At 40.2% G+C, this 22,584-nt stretch overlaps 1 protein-coding gene across 1 annotated transcript in view; it reads left to right on the top strand.

Moving 5' to 3' along the window:
* The first annotated feature begins 733 nt into the window (after positions 1–733).
* The window catches only part of MOXD1 (monooxygenase DBH like 1), a 50,573-nt gene continuing 28,722 nt past the window's right edge, over positions 734–22,584 (top strand). The window contains exons 1-4 of the mRNA XM_068938331.1: positions 734–1,043; positions 12,877–13,023; positions 14,535–14,702; positions 14,830–14,913. Of these exons, the coding sequence (XP_068794432.1) occupies positions 780–1,043; positions 12,877–13,023; positions 14,535–14,702; positions 14,830–14,913 (663 nt within the window). The 5' untranslated portion in view covers positions 734–779. The remainder of the gene's footprint in view (positions 1,044–12,876; positions 13,024–14,534; positions 14,703–14,829; positions 14,914–22,584) is intronic.

Here is a 22,584-nt window from a genome sequence, read left to right as displayed (position 1 = left end):
GGTGCCGGCGGGCGGCAGGGTGCAGCGGCCGGGGGGCGGGGGTGGTCGAGGGTGCCGCGCGGCGCCCTGCCCCGACGGGGGGCGGGGGTGGTCGAGGGTGCAGCGCGGCGCCCTGCCCCGACGGGCGGCCGGGGGGCGGGGGTGGTCGAGGGTGCAGCGCGGCGCCCTGCCCCGACGGGCGGCCGCGGGGCGGGGGTGGTCGAGGGTGCAGCGCGGCGCCCTGCCCCGACGGGCGGCCGGGGGGCGGGGGTGGTCGAGGGTGCCGCGCGGCGCCCTGCCCCGACGGGCGGCCGGGGGGCGGGGGTGGTCGAGGGTGCCGCGCGGCGCCCTGCCCCGACGGGCGGCCGGGGGGCGGGGGTGGTCGAGGGTGCCGCGCGGCGCCCTGCCCCGACGGGCGGCCGGGGGGCGGGGGTGGTCGAGGGTGCCGCGCGGCGCCCTGCCCCGACGGGCGGCCGGGGGGCGGGGGTGGTCGAGGGTGCAGCGCGGCGCCCTGCCCCGACGGGCGGCCGGGGGGCGGGGGTGGTCGAGGGTGCCGCGCGGCGCCCTGCCCCGACGGGCGGCCGGGGGCGGCCCGCAGCGCGCAGCAAAGGCGCTGCCGCGAGGCGCGCTCCCCGACGGGGCGGCCGGCAAGGGCCGCCCGCAGCGGGGGCGGGCTGACCGGGGCACCCTGCCCCCCTTTTCCACACACAGACACACACACACGCACACGCAAGCCCCTCCGCCGCTCGCTCGCTCCCGCCCTCGCTCCGCCAGTGCGCGGCGGCCGGAGCGGCGGGAGGATGCGGCGGCTGCGCCCCTGGGCGCTGGTGCTGGGCGGGCTGCTGTGCGCCGCCGCGGCGCCGCCGCGGAGCTACCCGCACAGCGCGGTGCTGGACGGGGCGGCCGCCTACCGCCTGCGCTGGGGCCGCCGCGGCAGCGCCCTCGCCTTCCTCCTGGAGGTGCGCACCCGCGGCTACGTGGGCTTCGGGCTGTCGGGCAGCGGCGGCATGGCCTCGGCCGACATCGTGGTGGGGGGCGTGGAGAGGGGCAAGCCCTACCTGCAGGTAAGGTCCGGCTCGCCGGGACCCCGGGACCCCGCGTCGCGCCCACGTCCTCTTTGTCCTCCCGTGTCCCCCCCTTCTTCACCTCTCTCCTGGCACTCGCGACGTCCCCCCCGCTCTCGCCCCTCCTTCCTTCGCAGCCTCTTCTCTGCACCTCTCTGCCGCTTTCTCCTCGCTTTCTGGTCAGTCCTATTGTTCTCCGCTCTTTTACCCCCGGAGGAGCGACTTCTTTTCTGTCCTCTCCCTGCCACCCTTCCTTCAAAACTTCTACACTGGTTTCGTCAAAGGTGTCAGGTTTCCTTCCTCTTTATCCAGAAAATGCAACAGCTTTTTTCTCTCTCCTTGGGCACTCTTTCCCTGCTGGCCCTCTGAGCCTAGATGCGAAGAAGAAAGTGCAGAGCTGGGTGAGTCTCTTCCAGCCTGGTGGAGCTCCTTTCCCTCACAGCGCTGTAGTTTATTCATGCGATTAACAGTTAACCAGACTTTATCATTCCGGTGCCATCTGACCTTCCTCTTTCTAGTCCCACTGGCAAGAGGGCCTGATCCTGCTAACTGCCCAGGCTGCTAGCATCCTCAGCCGCTGTTGCACAGCGAATAGACGGCTCCCGTCATTTGCGTTCCTCCTCTCCTCACCTGGAAGCATTTTCACCCTGTTCTTAAAAGGGACTTCAGGAGTAAGTGCTTGGCTTACCAGGTCGAAACTGCAAGAGGAAGGGGCACGCACCTTCCTTGGCCCCTGAGTTAGGTGGGCAGGAGCCTGGGGCAAGCCCTTGGGGCCGAGGGAGTAGGGGCAGCGTGTCCAGCTGGTGATGGAGAGGGCAGACAGGCCCAGCACACCTGAATGACAACTTGTCACGCTTACTAGCCTAAATAAATTTTGGAGAGGCAGTTCAAGAGCTGAGTAATACCTAGTTGTTAGAGTACAGTTTAGGAGTTATCTTTTTCTTCTTCATCATGCTAGAGCTAGTTGATCTTTGAAGCTACTCCTTAAATTTTGAGAGTTTTTTTTTTTCTTTTAAAGAATATGGAATCTTACTAACATTCCAGCACAAGAAAACAAAATGCTTAATATTCTTCCAGTATTTATTTATAGAGATTTCATAGAATTAAACCTTTTTTAGAAAAAAAGCTTTTAATAGAAATATTTCTTTTTTCTATTACTTTACTACATGAAGTGCAGGCAAATATTTGTCTTATTTAAGTTCAAACCAATGATTTTCAGAATGTTTGTTTGTTTTCTCTGTACTTCAAAATGAAGATCATTTTTCAGAAAACCTCAGTCTAAATAAAACACCAATAATAAAAAACCCTATTCTAGTCATCTAGCAATGTAGCTCTTAGAGTCACAGAATGTAAGGCCTACTAGAGCCTTACATTTCTGAAGATCCACCTATTAACCTTTAAGAGAAACCCAAGCCTTGTGTTTGGCTAATTCATAAAATCTGTTTGTATAAAACAAGGCTTTTAGAAAGGCATCCAAACCTAATTTAAAGACATCCACTGATGGAGAATCCATCACTTCCTGTGGTATTTTGTAGAAGTGGTAGGTCTTTGCTATTTCTTCTTTCCAATATTAGTTTGTCCAGGCTCAGATTCTTACTATGCATTTTCTCTACTAGATTAAAAATTTCCCGCCACCCCGACCCCGTAGTTATTTATGTGCTGTAATCAATTCACTTCTCAGTTTTCTTTTGCATAAAATAAATAGATTGAGCTCTTTAAGTACCCCACTGCAGGGCATTTTCCCCAGCGCTCAATTCACTTTTGTGGCTCTTGTCAACACCCCTTACAGGTTTTCAACATCCTTTAACATGGATCGATGCATACAGAATCCCATTCTTCTTCCAGAAATTTTATTCATTGTCACCACACAATGAGTTACAACTGAGATAAAAAGGGGATGGGATCCTAGCCAGTGCCTCCTGTTACAGGGCACCTAATATTTTTTCCTGAAGTTGTTAGTTAACACAGGAGCATCTACTATGCTAAGGGCTATAAGTTATTTTGTTACACTCTCGAAGCAGGTAACCTCCTGCTGAACTACTACTGTTTGATAGGATGGCTGACAACACACCTTTTCCTCGTGTCTTTTTCTCCATCCCCATTCAGTTTTATACAGCAAGGTTTCTTTTTAAACTGGGCGAGATCTTTTAAAAAAGTTGCTCTATTAAGATTTTTTGATTTGTATACCAACAGAAGGAAAGGCCGAAAACAAAGAGGATGGGACTAAACCCTTTGAAGAAACAAAATTTGTCCAAAGACTTTTTCTACTTTTTCTAAGACTTTTTCAGTCAACACAGATTGATGTAAAATGAGTAACTCATTCTAGAATCCTATTTCAGTTATATCTAATTCTTTCCTTAATTCGAGACACAAATACAGTTAATATTTTAAAAGCACTCTCTTAAGTATATATGATCCTTACAGTATTCTTATTTAATAAGAATTTTTCATAGATAGTGCCCTTGAAAGTGTATGGTTTTATGCTTAGCTATGCTCTATAAAATATGTACACCCTATAATGAAAGAACTTACTTTTCTTTTTGGTTTTAGAAATATGTTTTTATTCCATGATCATCAGTTGGAAAATGTGTATCGTGGTCAAAACTCTTAAACGGATCATTTTTTGGTTTCTTTGAAAGTTTTGAGATGCTTGTTAGTGGCTGGATTTTCAGAAGTTGTTCTGAAACACCTTTGTTGCCTTTCAAGTGGGCATTAAAAATTGCTAGTCTCTCGGGATAGTTTAGCTTCTTTTTTTCCCCCTTAATTCATCTCTGTCCTCCTTTAAATAGAAGTTGAAAATGTTCTGCGAAAGGAAGAGGCATCATCTGGGAGCAGACATGTAAATGTAGTTAGACTGCTACCATCAGTAAAAGTAAAAGCAGATACTCGTTAATCCGTGAAAGATCAGTGTGTTGAGGTAAAAGAAAATTTTCAGAGAAGAGAGGAAACTTCCTTTGGCATTTACTCTTCATCCTCTCACAGCAAGGTGATGCTGTTCCCACCATCATCAGGCAATGCTTTCCTTTAAAAAACCTGATGACTCAAAAGTCCTGAATATCCAACAGTACATTATATTTTCTCGTTTTTCAGGTGTTTCCTAAACTTTGGTATAATGAGGTATTCTGTTTATTTTACTTTGCTTTTATTGAAGACTTATTCAAGCTAAAAGGTTGTCTGGTGTAATGAGCAAAAGCTAAAATGATTTGAAAGACTGAATTTTAGTCCACTCTCTAAGTATCTCAAGGTGAAAGGTGATTCTCTGTGCCTCACTATGCCATATGGGAGAAGAAAATGAATGAACTTATATGGAGTACCAGAATAGCTTTTTAAAGAGCTTTTGAATGATCAGAGGATGACACATTTGTTATCCTAATGTTTCAGGAGTTCAGTATTTGGAATGGAAACTTAGACCTATTTTGGGAGGATGTAGAATGCATGTGTAGCATACATTCCTACATACATAGCATACGGTATTGCTCTGAGGGAGCCACCTCTACCATGCAGGCAGAGGAAAAAAAGGGAATCGGTAAGTAAATTATTCTGGCATGTCACTGAGAGCAACGTGGTGACACAGCTGCAGATTATGTGGGGTTTGGGTGAGGATGTTTGAGAAAAACCAGTGGGGTCTGGCGTTGGAAAGCTGGGGAGCTGCTTTTATCTCTACGGGGGGGACAGACTTTGAAGAACAGTCCATACTTAGAAATATGTTACCCTGCAATATTGCCATGGTCCCTTGCAGCATGTGTTACTCTCCATAAAAGTTCTTGAGACAGCTTTAGCTTTTGCATCTAGTTTTCCTCTTTTTCTACACGTCCCTCTTTTGTGCTTATGAATTGACACAGCATGCATTTTCATGCTAGTCCCATGCTTTTTCCTTGGTCTCCACCCCTGTCTGGAATTGTGCATCCCCACCCACAGCACGTAGCTGCTGAGAGCCCCATTTTGGGGAGAGTAATCCTCCTTGATGAATGCCTATTTTGTGCAAGTTATACAAGAGAGTTGCATTGTTCGAATCTTCTGTTGAACTTGCACAGAAATAGTCCTTACTGGGGGTGAATAGGGACTGTGTATCACTAAAAAGTACTTTATTATTCATTACAGCCGTACTTGTTAACTGTCAACCAAACTAAAGAATATCTGTTATCAAATGTATCCCTTGGAGTTAGCTTAATTGCTCATAGGGAAGTACTTGGAATAGATTTTAAAGGACAGAAAACAGTGAGCATTCTCTGTACTTAACGATATGCTGCTTTTAAGTGCACTCATGCCAACAGCAACAAAAGAAGTGTTTAGAAAACAACTTGAAAGGCACCAAAAGGGAGATGCAAAGTGCGTGCCACACTGACATATCTCAGTTGGTGCTTTGTTGGAGGTATTTCATGCCTTTGAGCATTGTGGCAAAATCTCCAGAAGACTAATGAGTCCCTCTTGGCTTCAGTGTGGGGCATAAAGAGACATTACCGCGTACATCTCTGCTGGCTGGATGCTTTGTATTTCCCTTTCAGAGGTACAATAGTTAGAACAAGGAAGCAACAATTGATGAACAAAAGATGAGAATATTTCTGTAGGTCTTCTATGTTGCAGGCTTGCAGGGAGGGTTTTTGGTAAGGTTTTTGTATTTCTGATATTTTTCTTGTACTTGGGATTTTAGAAGCACCAAGAAGACTGAATTTTCTTACAGCTCCGCAAAAATCAGTACCTCTCAACTTTCAGCATTTCACACCTAGGGGAGGATGGGAATGTAACTGCTTGGAGTGATGCAGAAGTTCTAAATAATTGGGGAATAATTTCACATAAATGAGGATCTTAGAAACAGGAGGAGGATAAGGAGAGATTTTCTTAGGCACATATAGGAATTTTGGACCACACATCATTGATAATTGTGCTCCAAAATCCCTTCAGTGTTTTGAAAGCTGTTCTTCATAATTGAAGTAATTAAAGTAGTTAAAACAAGAAGCTATGTGCTGTTTGAATGTGGCTCTTCTGTAAGGAATGTTCCTTGTGATAAAGTACAGTTGTGAGATTGGATCATGAAGTATCTCCTAGTTACAGGTTTTCTTTCCCTTCAAACACATTGCTACGTGTTTTGTCTAGTCTGTTTTTGTTAGGATAGCCTTTAATCTAGCTCTATAGCTTCTGATATAGCTAGAGGATAAGCTTTTACAGGAACATATGTTCTTGCTGCAAAGGCTCCAAGAGGTCCTTGGGAGTCTACTGCAAAGTCAGATTATCCACACCAAAAAGTGATGTCATATTTCAACTTCTAACCCTAGTGGTTCTTACACCTTTGTCTGATAAGCTTCCACACTTCAGTGTTTTTCATTTGTATGTGTAGTAATGTATTTTTAAATCTCCCTGGAATGCCACAGAAACCAAGGGGGTTTCGCTGTAGATTCTGGGCTACCCTTGAAACATGTAACTATTTAACTAGATATAAGAAATACACTAAAACGTATGCAAATGATTTACAGTTGGAATGAGGAAAGAGGTATCTCTAAGTAAATAACTGTGCTTCATGCGTAAGAAGCACATACCCTCCTTTTGCAAAGAAAATATATGTACATGTACAGGCACATTACCTATTTAGGTAAGTACAGAACTGGAAAATGTATATATGTGCATTTAAAATACAGACACACCCACGATTATTTGTTACAGATAAAAGTTTTCTATCCTTATTGAAGTTAATAGTTTACCTGAAGTAAATGAGCTACATTTACTCTAATGTAATTCAGTCAGTTGAATTGGAATTGTACCAGGAGGAGATAAAATTTCTTGGAACTATTCACATGAGTAAGATCTGGGCTTCTTAACAAGGAGTGAATCATTTCTTACTAATTCAATGTTTAGGTAAAAAAAATAAAAAAATCAATAAATTATTATGAGCAAACTGTTCATAGGCGGCAGCTGAACTTACTATTGTGCAACTACTTTAGGAAATTCTTGTAACTGCTTAATTGCTGTCACAATACCCTTTTCTTTGGATATTTTTTTCATTTGGAGGCCAATCCCTAGATTGGGTCAGTCAACTGGAATGATCTCAAGGTGTTTTTGTATGATGCAGTGAGGCTTTCAGGCTTCTACTTCATGTTAGTTTTCTGTGGATGCTCTGCTTTTTAATGAAATAAGAGTATGGTAAGATCTTTGCCTTAAACTCAAGCTGAAATTTATTTGAGGTTGAAAAACGTTTGGTTTGCTTATTTGTAAACTCATGTTCTGTTTGCTTCTTGCCAAATAAAATGTGAAAACAGCTTTTTTTGTGGTATTATCCAGCGTGTGCTGGAACCATGAGCAGCAGGATTCCATCTAAATTAAATGCAACAATAAAAAGGAGAAAAGCTAACCACAGTTACTTTTTTGGAAACCCAGAAAGGCATAGCTTGGTGGAGAATTCAAACAAAAGTTTTGATCTGTTCTTTTGCGTATCACTGCAATTTATCTGTCCTATCTATAAGACGATAGCTCCTCTGCTGCGCCAAGTTTCGTCTTGGTTATAGAGTCCCAGTTCCTTTGCCATACTTGTCTTCAGCCCTGGTCTTTGACACAAGTTTGGCTAGTTTGGGGTTATTCAGACTGCCGTGGACCATAGGCCAGGACTAGTTGCGACACAGCTTGTTTTTCTGTCCCGTTTCCCATTGCTGGCTCGTCCCTTCGTGTTCTGGTAACTGTTCAGTCAGTGCTGGAAGGAGAGCGATCCCCAGCTTAGAGCAGGGCAGGATTTGTAAATCCCAGAGGCAGATTTTTGCTCACAAGTCAAGTCCGCCAGGCAATTGCTGCTTGGGGCCTCAGTTTGAGAGTTATTTTATGCTCCTTGAGGTTGAAAGGTGCTGCACACAATTTAGCATAGGAAATGGATATCATAAACAAAACAATCTTGAACATTGTTAAGGTTTGGGGAGGGAGCTCTGTAGACACCTGTTGGAGTATGTGATGACAGCTGGTAACATTTCTTTTGGTCAGGGTTCCTTGTGCAGCTGTAGTTAATGTTCCTGAAGGATAAAACAGCCTATTTGCATCTTTTTTACATCCATAAGAAATTATTCTCCCTGATGGTTTGTATAGCAGCAATCAGAAACCATGTATGCTGCAAAACATTTTTTAAGAGAGAGAAAGGTTAATAGGATTTGGAAAACAATGTCACATCATCAGTTTCACTTGCGGTAAAGAACATAAAATAGCTTATATAATCAGAAAGATTTTTCATTTTCCTTATGTTGTTTCAACTTCTAGCTAGCATAAGGAACAAGATACCCAATTATTTGACTGATAAGACAGCTTAGCCTGGAGCATAAAAATACCAGTTTATGCAATATAATCAAAGAGAGTGCAGAAACTTTAGATATATTATGTTTCAAGTGTAAACAGATTACATAGCCAAATGCTCAAATACAAATAATTGTTTGTTATTATGTAGCATGACAAATAACACTGCTAAAACTTTGTAAGTTTTAAACATCTATTATTTAAATAACCAAAATAAGATGTTCATACTAGAAAAATATAGAGTCCATTTCACCCTTATCTTCTGTTTCTGTAACTGCTTACACTTCTGTAAAGTTAATGTAAAACTTCAGCAACTTTGTTTTGATTTTGAGTATAATATGTACTTTTGTGTGTACAAGAAGCAGAAGAATCCAGTTTCAAATGCTGAATCAGTAAGTTAATCCATATTTTTCTGGTTTGTGCAGACTATTTCAGAAATTTGGTATTAAAGGTTGGATGGTTTTCACAGATCTGTGCTGGAGCTCCATGAAATTCCAAACCACTTGTACCAGTATAACCTTTCTTACAAAAGACACAGGTTTTCAGAACAACTGTATGAGATGGCAAACCCAAATCTGTGTGAAAGCAGCCACAGTATTAGAGCCTTTTCTTATCCAGGAAGAAGAAGAAACTATTCTAATATGAGGCACATTTAAGCCCATCCATGATAGCTACTGAAGCGCTGTAATGCACTGTAAGCATTGTTGATGCTAATGTCACACTCCATTCTCAACAGAATTATATCCGTGAATCCTGTAAAGTTAGATGAGTTCTGTGTTATGGGAGTAAATTCCAGGGAGAATTTGAAACCATGCTTAGATACTCTAACTTCAACTGAAGTCCGTGTACTTGATGTTTCCTGTGTGGCTCCTAGTGGATCTATCCTCTCTGCCCTTCTTTGTCCTTCTAAGTCACTTTTCAAAGGCCTTCAGAGGTACCCAGCTTTCTCTTCGATTAGGTACAAGGACTTAAGTGGAGTGTAGGCTGCCCAAATATGGCATTTGGATTGGATTTGTGCTGCAGAAATAGGACTTTAATTTCTTCTTATTTTTCCACTCCGAAAGGAAGCCTCTCTAGATCTGTTTTTAATTTTTGTGACTCCACCTTCCCAAACTGCAAGGGCCCTAATTAAATATGTTATAAGAAAATAAGCCAAAGGATATGTGTCCTCCATGCTAATGCCTGAGTATATTTGTTTAATAAATAATAAGCTTTACACAGGCCTTGATCATTAAGTATGAGACTAGCTGACTGGAACTCCCAGCCACCTTTTCTTTCTTTACCAAGATACTGCTGACAGGATGTGGCGCTGCAACTTGTCAGTGTGCCTTTCTTGTTGAGAACCTCCTTTTGTTCATTAGCTTTTGTACACGAACACTGTGCCTTAAAGGCTCTTAAGCTATGGTGACTAAATTGAGCAAAGACTATGCAATTTGACTTGAAATCCACTGTGTGAAACAGGAAAAGGTCAGTATGTTTCCTTGACGATGCCACCTTATTTTGTTTTCAAACTGCTAAATAAACCATTTTCATGTCAGAAGTTGAGCAATCAAATTCTGAGCTGGTCAGAAATTTTCCTGTGATTGATTTTATTTTTGTCATGACCATCTAGATGATTTTCCTTAGAAGTGATAAAAATAGTAACAGAGGCAATTAGTAACTCTGAAGTGGGTCTTGTCAAACATGCACTCCGTTCTTCTGGTGGAGACCGATTGCGCTCAGCAGAGTTGGGATTTGGGGAATATTCTCCGCACCCCGGTATTCAAGGGATGTGTCAAGGTGGAACATATCAGGCAGTGAGTGTAAGCAGAGACCATGAATTCATTACTTTACAGAAATTTTCACATGGGAAAGATTAACGTTAGTCGATCAGACTAACATCTACCCACAAAATGCATGGTGGAGAGTCATCAGAAGTAGGTGCCGCTTGAAGCTGACAGGGCAGCTTAGCTGCGTGCGCAGCGGTGGGTGGCTCAGTGAGTGCCCTGTGCTCTCCCTCTCCGTGCCTTCCTCTCCTGGGGGCTTCCTGTGGCTCCAGGCACTGGGATGGGCCATGGCAGTAGCACCTTCGGAGCAGCATTGGCTTATAGATACAAAATGAACCTCCTCATGGTAAATCAGGTCTGTGACCTTTCTTTGACTGTCGTCCACACGAATGTAATAATTACGCTGCCACTGATGTTATCAAGGCACATCTGAGCTAATACCTTAATTATACAACTTCATGAGTTGCATTCTCCCAGCAGGCTCCTAGAAGTCAGAACTATAGCACAGGCAGTTTTTTGGTACGGTTATGTCCTCTAGAGTTGTTTAGAAAGGATATAGTTCTACTGAAAAAAAAATTTGCAGTATAGGCCAAACACATAGGCATATAACTTTGCTTCACATTTCTAAAGTTTCCTTCACAGCCATTTCAGGCAAAGACTTTCAATCTATTTCAACGTGGAATTATTCTGGAAAAGCTATTCTTAAATTTCTGTACGTCATTATTTCAATTCAATGTGTGGGTGCTCATTCTAATGCAAAGGATGCCTTCTTCCAATTTAATGTAACATTTCAACAAAGCCATCCCACTTAGATAAAAGTTGACTGTTCACAAGTAACAAGTTGATTGTTACATTTCTAGTCCAGGCAAGCCCTTACTATTTTTTAGCTAAAAGCAGAGATTCTGGAGAGAAATATTTTCCAAGTAGGGATAGTACTGCATATAGTTATACATGGTCTGTTTCCAAGGTCTGATGTAGGAGTAAAGGGGGTTTCCATCAGTTGGATCCCATAAAATACTCAACTTCAAGAACCAGCCAAGAGCAGGTCCATTATTTCCGTCTGGAAAAGCAAATCCAAAATTCTTTCTCTGAACAAACATAACCCATCAGTGTCGTCCTTTCTTTCAGCATATAACTGCAGGTCCCGGACCTCTCTTTTCCTCTTTGTTGATGATTAAGTTTCCATCTGTGTATTCTTTTACGTACGTATTCATTCACCCACAGTCATGGAAAGTGATGACAGGAACAGAATGATTTTTTTTCCGTATCTTTCAAAAATTTTCAAGTTTAGGTTTGTTCTAGAACAGAGAAAATCCAAAACCTGTTGGTAGTTTATTTTCATTCTGATTTAAAAGGCCAGCTTTTTACCCTTTTTTTCCTGGAAAGTACAACCTGACTGAGAGATTACTTTATAAAAAGTTCATCTAAGGTAATATACCTTAATGAAATGTTTAGCCATGCAGTTATTCCTTCATATATAAAAGGCTGATCAGCTTGTGAACGCTGACTGGTGTGCACATGGTCTATTGTGCACGCACAAAAATTTCAGGGGTAGCGTTAAGTTTAAGACTGGTGATCCTTCAGTGAATTAGAAAGGTATCAGCTAATTTAGCAGCATCAAAATGCTTGGATGTAACATTTTACAAATGTTCAGCTTTATCTCCACTTTAACAAAATGACATGAAAGCTGGAAGTAACTGTAAAAATAAATGAAGGTCTAAATATCTTCAGAAGCAGATGCCTTCAAGAAAGAGCAGGCGTTGCATTATTTTGCTGAGAAGGCTGTGTGATTAATGATGTCTGCCTGTAAGCTGTTTGGTATCAGAAAGAGCTCTATTAGTTGAAAAAAAAAATATCTCTTGACAAAATTGTTTGACACCAGAGAGGAAGGTCATGTACTCTGGGAAAAGGAGATGTTTCTCTAACCAAGGGCCAGATGATCTCCTCTAGGGTTCAGTGCATAGCACAACCCTCCAGCCCCCACCCCCCTGTCCCAGAGCGGGCAGAAAGAGCCTACAACTTAAAAATGGGTGGCCGAAGCCTTGCATTTGGGCCGGCGGCAGGAGCAGGCGGTGTCCAGCGGGGAGCGGGGCACAGCCCGGCCGCAGCTGCACGCGGCCTTGAGGAATTCAGGGGTGAGGAGGTTAATGACGGCGCGGTACTGAAGCAGCTTCTGCTTTATACGGTGCTCCTGCTGAACTGGAGACTGGGGTCATCTTTCTTTAACTGAAAAAAGAAAAAAGATTTTTTTTAAAAAAGAAAATACCCAAACCAGCAAATAAACACGAAAACACTTCAGGGACCTTTTGTATGAACAGGGCATTTTTTTATAGCAGCTAACTGTAGCATTTTTGGTTCTAGTAGGTTTTAATTCAAGTGTTTGCCTTTTGCGGGAAAAAAAGGAAAAGCAGTTGGGAAAGATGAAATGACAATACTGTTGGTGTGAATATTTTAAGTGAAATTCGTTTTAGTTTCCCCTGAAGTTCCTGACACCCCAGCTGCAATAAATTAGGCTTATTGATTCTTGGATATACCCCTTTTTTGTAGTTTTGTACAAGGAGTGTATTTTTATAGTTGTTCAAGACATTTTTAAGTAAGTAGTTTATCAAGGAGACTTGCTTACTTGAACATCTTTAGTTAGAAAACTATTAAGTATCATCCCAAAGTTATTATTTGATACAAAACTAGGATGCTTCAATATTTTACCGAAAGATCTGTTTTAAGGGGTTCGTTTTTTGACATAAAGTTGTATTTTTTAATCATATATTAGATTTTAATAATGGTCCCCCTTTTATTTTCAACAGGATTATTTTACGGATGAAAACAGAGTACTAAAAAAGGACCCTCAACAGGATTACCATCTGGAATATGCCATGGAAAATAGCACACACACGATATTGGCTTTTAGCAGAGAACTGCACACTTGTGATACAAATGATAAGAGTATAACGGTAAGGTGCGCCGCCTATGTGTAGAGGGATCAAGTAATTAAGATAGGCCAAGTGCTTATGTGATTATGAAGCAGGTTATTAAAATCTTCTCATGTTAGTAAAAGGAAAGAATTACATAAATTCAGCTAGAAAATGTGTTTATCCAGCTCCCAATATTCTTTCCAAAATCTCTGTTTTTCAACTTAAATTTGCCAGGAAAAATACTTTTATTTATTTTTTTAGGTATGGACTGTCACATTTTAGTTGCAGCTTCCTTTATACTTCTAATTTAGTGCGTAACGTTCTCTAATTTCTAAAAGGCAGTATGAACGCAAGATGGAAACAAGGTACCCCTGTGGCCGTCAGGTCCTATATCCCGCAGTTACAGACAACCATTCAAGAGATGCCAGCTTCAGAAACGCTGTTCAAGTCTTACACTAACTTGTAATTGATCTCAAAGCTGGACTTTTTAAAAAGTTTGGAGAGTATGGTATTAAAATGTATTTTGTGCCTTTATTTCTGTATTAAAAATTAAAAAGCTGAAGAGTGTAGTGATAAATCTTTAGTTTTCATGGTAAATTCTTTTGGTGTACCGGTGGGAGCTGTACTCGTTCCTAAGCACAATTTTAAATTATATGAAGTTGATGACTTTTGTATTGGACCTAATGGAGAGATTTACAACAGTTTGTATGCTTTGGATTTTTTTACTTCTCATTTTAGAAGCATTGCTATAATAGTTTAATGCCATTTTAATTATCTGTGTTTTCATAATTTGTGCAATAGTACCAACATGAGGAGCTGAAAGATACAGGAAGCAAATGCACAGCCATAGAAACTGCCAGAACTCCAGGCAGTCAATGGAGCTATGATTTTTGCACCTGCTCCAAAATGTCTCAGTATAGCTTAACATGCTGGGACCCTTTGCTATTTATTAGAATATTTTGTCTCAAGGGTGGTTATTGCATTTTGAGAAGAGATTACAGAGAATTAATCTGCACTGTAGCTGTAGGCAGTTTTAAGATGTAAATCTGTTCTTGTAATTTAATGTCTAGCTTCCCTACCATAGAGGGGACAACAATTCACAGAAGGTATTCAGATCTTTACACAGTTGAGCCTGGAAATTGTTTTGGATGGATAGTTTCCAACTGCTGGTCAAATGAGTGACAACTCTAGAAAAATTCATGTTATGTGTTGAGTTGGTTATCTTTTTGTGAATCTCTTTTCTGCTATTTGCAGATATGAATCAAGTTTGCTACCTTAATGAAAGAAACCTCTCAGCGATTCAACTTCTGTAGATCCACAGTGAAAGCTATGAGTATAAACCATGATCAAGAGGAGTCAAAGTAGAAACAGGGGGGTTAATTTTAAAGACGAAATTGTGTCAGTAGATGATTTCTGATCTAGTATAAGTTGTCATGTTCAAGCACAGTAACACCTAAGTCTTATCTATCTCAGCAATTATATGAACTATACTGTGAGGAAGACGTTCTTCCCATTCCTTCTGATTTTCTTTTTTTTTTTTTTTTTTTCAGGAGAGTACAGTACGGGTAATATGGGCCTATCACCACAAAGACATGGGAGAAGCAGGTCAAAACTACCATGGGTCTAATCGCGGTTCAAAGAGTCTACGTCTACTGAATCCCGAGAAAGCAGAAGTTTCATCTGCCTCTTTGCCGTACTTTGACTTGACAAACAAAGACGTAAGTTACTTTGGGTTTTGGGTTTATGTGGAGATAGGGATGAAGTGGCAGCCACACTTCTTGGCTTAAGCAAGAAGGCAATGCAACTTTTATAATAGTGATTTTTTTTCCCTTTTTATTAAGACAGGTGCCTATACCAGACAAAGATACAACATATTGGTGCCAAATGTTTAAGATTCCTGTACGACATGAAAAGCATCATGTGACAAAGGTGAGTGGTTCAGACTGAAAAATCCCGTTTATGTTTTTATGTTTAGAGGAGTTCAGATGATAACAATTTCTATTCAAATGAATTTTTGTATTTTCAAAACTTGTTTCCCCACTCACTGGAGTAAAAGCAAGACCTCTTGAATGTTTTCACCAGAACGGATAAAGGGTACGTGTATGTGTCACAAAGAATGATTCTGGCATGCCCTAACATCTAGCACACAGGGTGACAGAGACCTTTCTTTCTCTTCTCCTACACCCTCTTTCCCCTAAGAAAATGAGGTTGCAAATTATTTCTGACTGTAAAAAATGTTGACAAAGGCTATGCAAAATTTTGTAAAAGCGTGTTCCATCAAGTTTCTACTTTTATGGAAGAATGTCATCAATTTCTTTTAAAGTGGAGTAATTTTAGATTCAAAAAAATAAATGGAGAAGTTTGTTAAAATATAGGGCCAGATCTTTACTTGATTTCAGTCACTTCTTTTTCAGTGACTTCAGTGAAGCTAGGCCATATTACGTAATGTGACGACAGACTTCATCATCTTTGACTGTGTACAATCCAAATGTTACAAAAGAAAAGCTGTCATTATGGATGCTGTATTTTAGTTTGAAATGAATGAAAATGTGTAAAGTTGTATACACGTTTCAGAGTGATCCAGACTGATTTCAACACGCACATGCATAAACATTTTCTGAAATATGTTTTCTAACTTTTCTTTCTATTTGGAACTGAAAGTTTAAGAGTGCTGCGAGAAAGATAGTTCTTGCATTCCTTCCAAGAAGCATTATACATAAGACCTCATAAAAGATCACCATCTTGTTGTTGTTCTAGGCTGCTTAAGATAGCACAATGATACAGTTAAAATAAATATCCAAGCATTCAGGTACTTTTGCTATTCATTCATCAGTAATTGAATGGTTTATAAAGAGTAGCCTTAAAATCACTGCATGTATATCAATAAACATGAAAAGAACAGAGCAAAAGGTAATTTTAGACTTGCAGGGAAAACATGAAGGAAAAGAAAAGACAGAGCTAGTTAAGAGGCTGATTCTGAAGCTAATACTTCTTGACCTGAGTGGAATTAATTATATGCACAAGGCTGTTAATCAGGCCCCTCATTTTTTTTTTCTTTGATTCCATTAATGCCTTTGAGTGTACAGTTTTATTCGATTTGAATTAGCCAGTCATATTTCTCCAATGAAATCGGTAAGATTGCAAATTTAAAATAAGAGAACTTAACACATGATTTCAACTGTATGTAGGAGAAATATATATAGTTATTCTGAAGTATTGTGGGTTTCACTACTTTATCAGAATGAAGAATTGTGAAGTCTAGATTTTTTCCTTCAGGTACTGTCATTAAACACACATGAAGTTTATGACAGCTAGTTTCACAGATGTTTTTGAAAAGCAGAATTTACCTGTAATATAATGCATTTGTTAGGATTCCTAGCTTTCTGCTTTCAAGCGAGAGTGCTTCAGAATCATGCTTTCCATATTAAATTTGGTAGAAGTTGGTATAGGCTGTTCTGCAAAAAAGCTCTCTGGAACTATTTGTTATTTATATTTACTGAATTTATCTGCAATACTTGAAATATATTTTGTCTGATAGCACAGTTATTTAAAAATATAACTTGTGGTCAGTTGAAGCTAAAAAATAATTTTCATTCAGAAAAGCGTGGATTAATTTTTCAGAAAAGTTTCATATTATTTATTTTTACTATGATGTATAAAGAATATTATAATTTTAAAATCACATTTTGAGGACTGCAATTTTTTTTTATTATTATTAATCATTAAAATTGGAACAGCATTCCTAGATTTTTGAACTTCAGAAAAGTAAACAGATTTCATACTACTATTTCTTTTCTCACTTAAAAAAATGGTTAGAGAGAGAAAAATGTTTGCAAAAAGAGTGAAGAATTACTATAGAAATACTCCCTTAGCATTTCTTTCTAGGGGTACAACTTAAATTTTTGTATATGTGACTTTTGTAGCTGACACAGACAGGTTTATTTTGGAATTGTGTCTATGCATTCTTGCAAACCTATTAAACGTTTCCTAAAGTTTACTGACACATAAAAGATTGGGCTTATGAGTACTCAAAAGGACATCAGTCATGCAAACAAAGATTACATTTGACAAAGGGAAAGACAGATTAATTATGTGCCCTGATCACACTGATTGTGTTAGTTAAATACCTATGTAGATGTTGATTCATGATTCTTCTGTAGTGCAACTTTCATACAACCTATATGTCCCATTTTTATAGACAGGAAAAGAAAAAGAACTAATAGAATGGTACAAATTCGTCCCTGGTATAATTCAGTCTATATAAGTAGTGTGCATGTGAGCTGATTTTGGCTATTTCTGCGCTTCTTTACGATTTTGTGAAACACTTAAGTGGAGTTTAACTCTAGTTGGGCAAGATGTGCCATCAACAGCGTGGAACTGTGCACCTAGATGTGTATGTGTGCCTGCTGATGGTCTGGAGTCTCAAAGAGCTGCAACAACCACAAGTGAAATAGAATTTTTTCATATTGTTCAACTGTTTTCTGTTTTTGCTTTCTTCTTGAAAATTGCTCTAATCTTTTAATAATAATTTATTTTTAAAAATATCAGTTTACTCAAGAAGCACAATATTTTCATGAAGGAAAATGTCTAAGAGAAAAATCGGCCTAGCAGTAAAGGTATAGGCCAAGACACTTAATCGATTATCTCTGGTTAATGAATGCCAAATTCTGAATTCAGATACTAATTTAAAAATGATTTTTTAGCTTTAGCTGTCTTCACATTTTTTTTAAAAAGAGTAACTAGACATAATATCAAGCAAAACATATTCAAAACATTTACAAACATATTCAGTAAATGTAAGCTGGTGGTGTAACAGTTGTGTGATGTGAGACGCTTGGTCATAGCACGCATCTACACGACTGTTTTAGTTTGGCTCAGGAGTGTGCTTTTGAAGTGAATCTTCAAGTGATTCCTGCTTACTTTGGCTTGGTTAGTATCATGGGATAGTTTTGGAGCTCATGAACTGAATCCCTTTGGATGAAACTAAGCTGGAAGGTACGCTCCGGGAGCACAGCGGGTGTAGCCCAGTCGCAAATGGCCAGAAGTCCATGGGGCCAGGCCGATGCGCGTCCACATAAAAAATTCCTGACACTGGATAGCGTGGAGGTCAGGCCCGCACCCTTTTTCTCTTCTGTGCTTTTGGGGTACATTTTCTTCTCATGGAAAACAGCCCGCTGCACTGAATGACTCTTTGGACAATGAGAAGCTATTTTGCAGACATCCCAATATACCAGCCAGCTTTGCCTTTCGGGTAGTTAAGGCACAGTCATACATGTAACTGCTCACGTGAGCAACCTGTTGATTTGAAGTGAATCAAAGTGCTTTTTTGTGTAAGGACTCAAAGGACTGCATTTTTCTTTTAGTGCAATATAATGAAATAACCAACATAAAAGATATCATTGGAAGGTAAATTATGTAAGATCTTATGTCTTTTCTTTCTCTTTGCATAATATTCATGTTACTTTCCAAGACCCTCAGGTGATGAAAATCAGCATAGTTTCAATGACTATTCTTGAGCAAGCTGCACTACATGACATGTAAATTATGCGACAGATAAGATTGTAATCATGCATTCATCCCAGGTGGAATAATGATGTGGATAAGTAACATCTCCTTATGCTGCATTTACCAGTGGAGAACAGAGCTTTAGTGTCATAGTGGGACATTCAGCCACAGTTAAGGCTTCTCTCTTTAATCTTCCTTTGTTTTATATTTCTTGTAACGTCTTCCTAGGGAGGAGACTCTGTCTTCCTACATGTCTCTACAATGCCTTCTATTACGAGATTTCTTATGCCTCTGGGACCTCCTGGAGCAATAGCTAATAACATTATTTCTAATAACATTGTGTCTGCTAAGAAGTAAAATAAAATGATTTTTCAATAGCTGGGCATAATAGTCTTAGATTTATTCAAACTGAAGCCAATACCAGGCACTGGGCTATTTTTGTGATTTTGACAGAACACATTACTCCTCAGCTTCAAGCTGTCCACATGGCTAAGCGGTGGCTACCTCATAATGTTTTAAACTTCTGAAGGTTTTCCCTCTGACTGTGCGGTTTTTTTGTTAGCAGAACTAAATATCAGGGTAATAGATTGATTTTGAGAAAGACAATAGGTAGAACAGATGAAAGGGATCGCTTGGAGGTAGTAGCAGGCAACTGTCTTGCATCAGTCAGTTTGCAGGATGGCTCCGTGGTGGTCCGGCAGCCCCAGACCCTGACAGCTCTGCATATGGGAGAGCACGCATCACCGCCTGTCTGCAAAATGCGCATTTGCTAGTTTTGCTAGCTTTGAGCTTCATGAAGGCTGTGTTGAGTGCATAGGGCTTACTAACGCAGGTATAGTATGATTTTATTTTTCTTGCATACGGAAGTTAGCCCTGAGTTTTCTCAGAAGTAACTTTCTTAGGAGAGAAAAAAAAAAAAACATTCCATTTATTATCTCATACTTTCTGGTAATGGGTTTAAGGTTATTGTGCTCGCGGAGATTTTTGCAGTGCACTGTAAATATCATTACTCTGACTGGTCCTGCTTGTGCCTCTTCATCCTGTCACTAAAGAAAGTTTTCCTGCTTCGCTGAATGCACCTGGAGAAGGACCTCTACTCCAGGAGGACTTCTCAGAGCTGCTGGTAAAGCAGACACATAGGCATGTCCGTGAACCACCCTCTTCATGAAAAGGTTTCTGTCTCCCTGCGTAAGCCACACTGAGGGCAGCTCCGGTGGGTGTGGATAAGCCTGACAGACAGGCAGTCAGTGTGATGATGCCACGGCTGGGAGAGGCTTGGGGAGCCAGAGGTACTTACTGAAAGGAGCACGTATTGAAAAGAGCAGTATGTGCAGCACCTTCAGTCATGTTAATCATTCATTTTTAACGTCTCTTTATTTTGTCTCTTTCTATATAAAAGAGTTATTCAGTGGCAGCACACTTGGGCTTCTGACATCCTTTAATTAATTAATCGAGATGTGTGGTTTTTATAGTTTTCAGTGTGCGTGTGTGTGTGTTGACACAAGGTCTCTCTACTTGGACTTGTCAGACTATTTACTTATGATTGTTTTTTTCTGCCTAGTTGCTGAATTTATTTTTTGCTTTCCATGAGCTGGCATCATGCAGATGTTTACTAATGTCACGAAAGTGAAAGCTTATTTCATATTCATGAGAAATGCTTTTCCCAAAAGCCGTGTTTTCAAAGCTTGTTTTTACTGCTCTCTGCTCTTTCTACCTGTAGTTGTGCAGATACAGCTTTTTTATTACTGCCTTCAGCTTAGTTTTGAATACTGCATGTCTTCCATTTGTTTAGTTTAATTAGATTACCTATAAATATACCTGCTCTGCCAAAAAATTAATTACTTTGGGCTTACATTAGCCTCTGCTCCCCCATGTGCACCACTGTTTTTTCCACTGCAATTAAAAAACTTTAAAATGTAGCATTTCCTCCACTGCCTCTACATTTTCTGTAAATTTTCTATATTCGTGGTCTCCCACTACAGCCGGCAAATTGTTTAATGCTTTGGATACATTTCTGAAAATTTGCGGTAGTTATTGGTGAAGGAATGGTATGTATATTCTACATGCCAGACATACCATAATTGATTTGTATGAAATTTATATGAAGTTTTTCAGCTTTAGTGTATAGCATAACCATGCTAGTCTCAACACTCGGTCCATTTTTCCTCTTATTTTCCTGGCTGCTTTGAAATATACTTTGTTTTCCTTAGGGGAAGTAGTTCCCTAGGCTTGAGTTGTAATAGTCCCATAGAAAAACGCAGATATTGAATTTCACTGATAAGAACAGGAAAACCAGTCTATGTAAAACAACAAATACCATAAAGAGAATAGCAGAATCATTCATCTATATGTACGTCTTTTCTTTAAGAATTACTTGTGTTCATATAGTTCTGCACTTTCTGGGGTTTTTTTGAAACCAGAAACAGAGTTGGAGGATTACTGGCAGAAAGGTTGTGGTATAGCTGTGCTCAAGAGCATAAACTGCTTCAAATTCTGTAAGAGAACATCTTTAATGGGAAGCCCAATTTTAGAGGACATTCAGAGGTGGAGAGGACAGTAGATTGCATTTTGTAAGCACTTAAACTTTTGGATGTCTGTATAAAGCACTCTTGTCATGTATGTTATTTGAACCTGCTTATGAGTATGGAGCAAACAGGTTAACCACTGACGAAGTGGGAAAAAGCCCTGTGTTGGGGATTAGGTTTGTGTGGTCAGAATTAAGTATATATTTAGTACTCCTCATGCATACTAAATTAAACCCAGGCAACATGTTAAAGATGGTAAATTTCCAACCATGAAGATGGGCTGTCTCTCATCTAACTTGAGATATTTCCAAGTCTGAGCTAGCCGTTTAAATGACATCAATAGACAGTGGCAAAAAATAGGTACTTTCAAATAGTGATTTATATCATCCTGGAATAGGTGTCTCAAATACATGACTTCAGACATTCCTGGTGTGATTCAGTCTCTCTCTCTCGTCTGAAAAAAGAACCTAGAGAGCTAGCCTGGAGTAGACATGTAACTCTCAATAAAAAAAACTTAATTGTTTAGCATTAGCTGCAAAGTGTTACATTGGTATATTTTTATAAAAGCACCAAAGTTTCTATTGTTGATTTCATTAGAAAAGGGAGCCTCTTTTCAATTAAAGAATGGCCTATATTAGAGCATACCAGCAGCTGCAAGTTAATCTTCATGTTCAGTTTCTCAGCATTCTCTGATAAGGAAGCAAAAACTCCAAAAAATCTTGTTGCCAAGGGTAACTCTGCTTTTGGACAGTGGAATGCTCTAGTAATACCAAAGACCCCAGTGTGAAAATACAAAGGGACTCCAGTTTAAGGGACTGATTGATTGAAAGCCAGAAGGGCAGCTTGTAACGGTCAGTACCTAAATGAGGGCACTGATTTTTAACTTGAGTGATACCAGACAGTAACTGCTTGTTATTCTCTGGTTTGAACTTTCACGTTTTGCTAAATATGATAACTCTGGCAAATTGCATCATGCAGCCTGAAACAAACAAATGTTCTGTGTTCCACTCTATGTTCCCCTGCAAAGCAATTTCAGCCGTAGTAAATTAGATTGGCAACTAAGTGATCGTCATTGCTGCAGAGCTTGCAAGATATCTGCCCTTTGATCTGGTGGGCTGTCTCTTCATTGCAAGCTTGAATAGGCCCATTAGGTTTTGCAGTGTTAAAGAATCATATAACTGAACTGGCTGAAAATTCAAATTTTCCCAAGTAACTCTCAGGAAATAAGAGAAATACTGTCCTCTCTCATATCCTGCTAAATTATTTCGTATGCAAGGTATATGCATACCTAAGACTCTGTGATCACAGATGAAAGTATGTATGACCACAGATTTTACTGTCACACCAAACTTTGTATTTCTTAGTGGAACATGTTCTTATTTTGTGGTAGTCTTCTTTGATTTCTCTTGTATATTTTACAGTAAGCAAACTTAAAGTATGCAGGTGTTGCTGCATTAATTGTTCCATGCTTGGTATGCAGAAATAATTTACTCCGTTTCTGTCATCAGCAAACTTAAGCAAACTAGTTAATTTACTCCATTTTCTTTCATTTTCTTTTTGAATTAAAACA

Source organism: Struthio camelus, chromosome 3 (assembly GCF_040807025.1).
Source record: "Struthio camelus isolate bStrCam1 chromosome 3, bStrCam1.hap1, whole genome shotgun sequence".
Taxonomy (NCBI): domain Eukaryota; kingdom Metazoa; phylum Chordata; class Aves; order Struthioniformes; family Struthionidae; genus Struthio; species Struthio camelus.
This window is presented reverse-complemented; position numbering and strand designations above follow the sequence as displayed.